Below are 4371 nucleotides of genomic sequence, written 5' to 3'. Positions count from 1 at the left end.
ACACACCAGCAACGGAAAAGTTAGGCTCAGGCCCTCATTCAGTATCAAATTTGAACTCCCTTTTAATATTAGAATTTCTAAGGGTGAAGTTCTGATATCATGGTTGAACAGTCCACTGATCAATTAATTGCATTAGCTAGGAGTTAGAAAGGAGAGATCCCGTCCCCCAAAACAAGCAACCAGTTTGAGGTAATTAATAATGCAATATATAAAGCTACATTCTGCATTTCAGGGGATTGGAACTTTTAAAATAAGTGGTGTTCCTTGATATCCTTGATGTGGACCATTTTTTCCTGTACGTGGTTTCATGGGGCCATTAATTCTGGCCCATTCAATGTTTAGGTTCATTAATAAATAACTCACTCAATAGGCATGACTCCCTACCCAGTGACTGTCTTGTCACAAGGATAAATCCATACAAAATTTGAGAGAATTACGAAGATTAGAAAGAAAGGGTGCTGAAATTACAGAAATGCTCAAGACTTGTAACATGTTTATGTAAAAACATAATCTGCCAAAATGTAACCGGAAACATGTTGGAAGTAAGCATAAGACTGACAAAGAAAAGAAATGGCATCTCTTCTATACAATCATCTCAAGCCCCTCAATGAAGTAGTCAACATCTTTGGAGCAAATTATGCATTTAAACTACAATCTTTAACCAGAAAAGAAGGCATATTCTGACCAAGACTAAATTGAAGATAAAGAACGACTAATTTAGATATGAACCTAAAATGCCGGTTACATTAGACTTGATAAATTGCTAAAATGTAAACAAAAAGAAAGCGGTTTTGAGCAGCTATTACCCAAGATGCGCTTTTCCACAAAAACTCGGTGTCTCCTAGCATCGCAACATTTACTCATCTGAAGCCTTAGGAGAATTCTCTGGTGTCTTCAGGACTGTAGTCTTCTTCTCTTTGTGCACCATAACTGCACCACGGAACTCTTCTGCAATGAAACCATCCTTGAACTTCAATGCAAATGTAGATAGTCCTTCCTTACCTTCTCCTGTGCTATTTATGCAAGCAAAAGTGATACCTCTCTTGTCCATATTTGTCAGTTTCATGTCTGGGTAAAGACTTGCATTCAAGATCAACCGCAAGTTTCCCCTAGCTCTCATAATAAGTCTCGCCTTTTCAGTTCCAGTTGTCGAAACATTCACTTTGACTTCTCCTTTTCCTCGTTCCTTCCACCCTCCATCAAGATACTCGAACAACACAGAATCAGCAGTGAAAACAGCCTTTTCATTCTCTTCCCCTGTCTCAACAGGCACTTCCGGCAAGGAGGGACCAATTCCCTCACTCTTAGTAACACTGGACGCCCCTGCAGTGCTAAAGACAGAAGGGCTCCCATTGTTAGAACCACCAAAACTGAAGGAAGGATAAGAAGATGGCTTGTCATTTGTAAGGCCAAACAGAGACCCAGAACCAGAACCAGAACCAAAACCAACTGCTGGACCATCTTTTGGAATTGAGCCAAAGGAGAATGACGAATTGGAAAATCCAGTACCAACAATACCGGTGAAGGCATTCTGGCTGCTTGACAGTTGTTGAAATGAACTTAGAGAAGCAGCCGCTGAAGCATGGGCTGTATTTGCTTGACCAATGTCTTCCTTAGAATCCTTCTTTGTTTCTTCATCATCAACACCTTTCTTTTTCTCACCACTCTCAGGTTTATGTTCCTCATCAACTGGGTCACTTCTGCCCTTATCAGCATCAGATTCTGCCTTTGGTTCATCAGTCTTGTTTTCTGACAGCTTATCATTCTCATCTTCTTTTTTCAGTTCAGTTATTTCAGGCCCCTTTTCAGTTTCTGTACCCACATCACTTCTTTTGTCTACAGCTTCTGAAAAATTTGGCTCACCAACATGTGCTTCAGGGATTGCTTCATCTGGTTTTGCACTGGAATCAGCAGGAGCTAATAAGCGGATCCCAGTAAAAGGATTGGAAGAGGCAACTGCTGGAGTTTGATGACGGCAAACCTTAACCATTTTTCTGGTTGCCAATACTTCATCACTGGCCCTCTTGAATGTCTCTGTCTCTTGCTTGGTAGACTCCTCATCATCAAGACCAGGATTATCCCGAGACAGTTCTCTCCCAGCAACCCTCTTTTTTGAAGGAGGAGCCGCATTTTCTGAATCCCCCATTAAGAATTCAATAGTAAAACCAAATCAGGAGAAGCCCCTTTACCAATAGATCAAAAAAAAAAAAAAAAAAAAAAAAATCGGAGCACCTGGAAGAAAAATTATTATTAACAACCAAATTTAAGGAGCATGAGGTCGTAAATGAAAATTTGGACAAGTAATAAGCTTTTCTTCCTTGCAACAGAAAAAAGGTCAGGTGACAACTTACAGATATTTAAACATTCAATCACATGTACATAAAACAATAAGGTAATGGGAGGACAATTTCCAGCTTTTAATAAACTGGCCCCTTGAAACCAAGGACTACTGATAAAGATGCACATGTAAAGACTCATTTAAATGGAATTCAAGGATTCAGTAATACATTAGTGCATTTAGTGGTGACGAAACCTGTGTGCAGTGAATATCCACAAAAACCTGTGTGCAGTGAATATCCACAAAAGTTCCACCCGCTATAGTCTCAAAAGAAAAGAGTACAGATGGCAATTTTCATTCCAAAAAAAAAAAAAAAAGTGGAATTTAAGATTTATTTTGTATTTAATACCCAAAAAAAATAACCACATGTATATGCATAAAAAAGAAATTACAGAGCGATAGGTACAGGAGAGAGAGTGAGAGAAAATAGGAAAAAGAGAGAAAATAGGGTTTTGGCTAATTAGGAGGTAGCAAAGCCGGACGTCCTTCTCTTTAAGAGAAAATTTAGGTAATTATCTTCTTACGTATCTTGTATTACTTCACTAATAAATAGGCCCCCTAAAAGGTAGCTGTTACAACACATGTTTTAACTTCCCCAACACTTAACACGTAAGATACCTATTACAATCCACTACTTATCATAACTACACAACCATGTCATCCACTCTCCACGATATATCCTACATCTTCCCATTAACTAATAACTTCCCTTACATAACTTAATATTAAAATATTTAAATTAATTGAAAAAACTAACACGTAACATACAGAGGCGTTAGCGCTTGAGCTTCGAGCACATCAGTAGCAAAACAACCTTCCCAATCATAGGAATGAACGATTCACTCCGGATGAACGGAAGACCGAACGCACCTAAGCGCAGCGCAACCAGTGATGCTCTTCACTGACTGAGGCCAAACTAACTAAGCTTCGACTGTGTTTGATAGAGAGCGAATTCCCCTCCTCAGGTGATAAGCCAGGATATACTACCTACCTAATAGGTGGAACACACTGCCTGTAATTAGCGATCTTCCTCTTTTTCACAAGCATGAGTAGGCAATTGTCAGATTGTTGGTAAAGTCATCCTTGGCATAAGCTCTAATTGATCTCTGTTATGGCATTCCCATATGCTTCCTAATTCCTATTTATGCAACTATGCCAATTCCTAACTTTCTGAAAGCAACAATAATACATAAAACCAAATCTGTGTCCAAAAGGAAAGCAAGTATAAGCAGTACATGGAAAATTAATCAGAAGCTGGAGGATAAACCAGTAATAGTTTTCATTGAGATTCATCCCAAAAAAAAAAAAAAAAAGTTTTCATTGAGAAGAATTAAACATCTAGATATTCATACACAAAACAATAAGATAAGCTAAATGAAAAGCTTTCCAAATTAATGAAAGATGGATTATAAAGGAGACTTGTAAAGTTTTTTTAGAGTTAAAAAGATCAAACTATATAAATCAATCTGCAATACAAGCAGCTTTATTTTGCTTCAGGAAAGGAAAGTAATTAAGAAAGAGAGGAGTTTTGGGGTTGGGGCTTTTTTTTTTTTTGGGGGGGGGGGGGGGGGGGAGAGAGAGAGAGAGAGAGAAGCGATCCTGCTGAAAATGAAGTCCATCAGTAGAAGAAAAACAAGAACCATCAAATAAATAAAAACAAAGAAGAGGGCATCCTAAATTTCCAACACCAAGCATATTTAACTAAAAAAAATTCCAAGGAAGTCAATGTAAATTCTTTGATAATGGCTATTTCTCAAAATGGTTTCTTCACACCCTAACAATAAACGTTAAATGCGTTCTCCCAAAGTGGGCTTCCATTTTACAACGTAATAAGCCCAATACTTCTAAATGAATAAGAAGAAAATTAGAACAAAAACAGTGAACTCTACAAATGGACACAACATCATTAGGGTTAAGAACACAGATCTGCGACTGATCCTCGAACTGGGTCACTGAAGTTCACATCAAAAATCAAAAACACTACATGGGTTCTGAATCATGAACTATGAAACAACTCAAAACTCAATATAAAA

At 38.0% G+C, this 4371-nt stretch overlaps 1 protein-coding gene across 2 annotated transcripts in view; it reads right to left on the bottom strand.

The window, feature by feature from the left end:
* Positions 1–555: 555 nt before the first annotated feature.
* LOC122071892 (nuclear pore complex protein NUP50A-like) overlaps positions 556–4371 on the bottom strand; it is a 4161-nt gene continuing 345 nt past the window's right edge. The window contains exons 2-3 of one of the 2 annotated variants that reach the window (XM_042636353.1): positions 1039–2232; positions 556–948 (exon numbers count right to left, since the gene is read on the bottom strand). In XM_042636353.1, coding sequence (XP_042492287.1) covers positions 857–948; positions 1039–2146 — 1200 coding nt within the window. In that variant the 5' untranslated portion in view covers positions 2147–2232 and the 3' untranslated portion in view covers positions 556–856. Of the gene's footprint in view, positions 2233–4371 lie in introns of both variants that reach the window. The other variant, XM_042636352.1, reaches the window with a different exon arrangement.

Source organism: Macadamia integrifolia, chromosome 2 (genome assembly GCF_013358625.1).
Source record: "Macadamia integrifolia cultivar HAES 741 chromosome 2, SCU_Mint_v3, whole genome shotgun sequence".
Classification (NCBI taxonomy): domain Eukaryota; kingdom Viridiplantae; phylum Streptophyta; class Magnoliopsida; order Proteales; family Proteaceae; genus Macadamia; species Macadamia integrifolia.
Note: the sequence above shows the minus strand (reverse complement) of the source record. Positions and strands in the feature narration are given on the sequence as shown.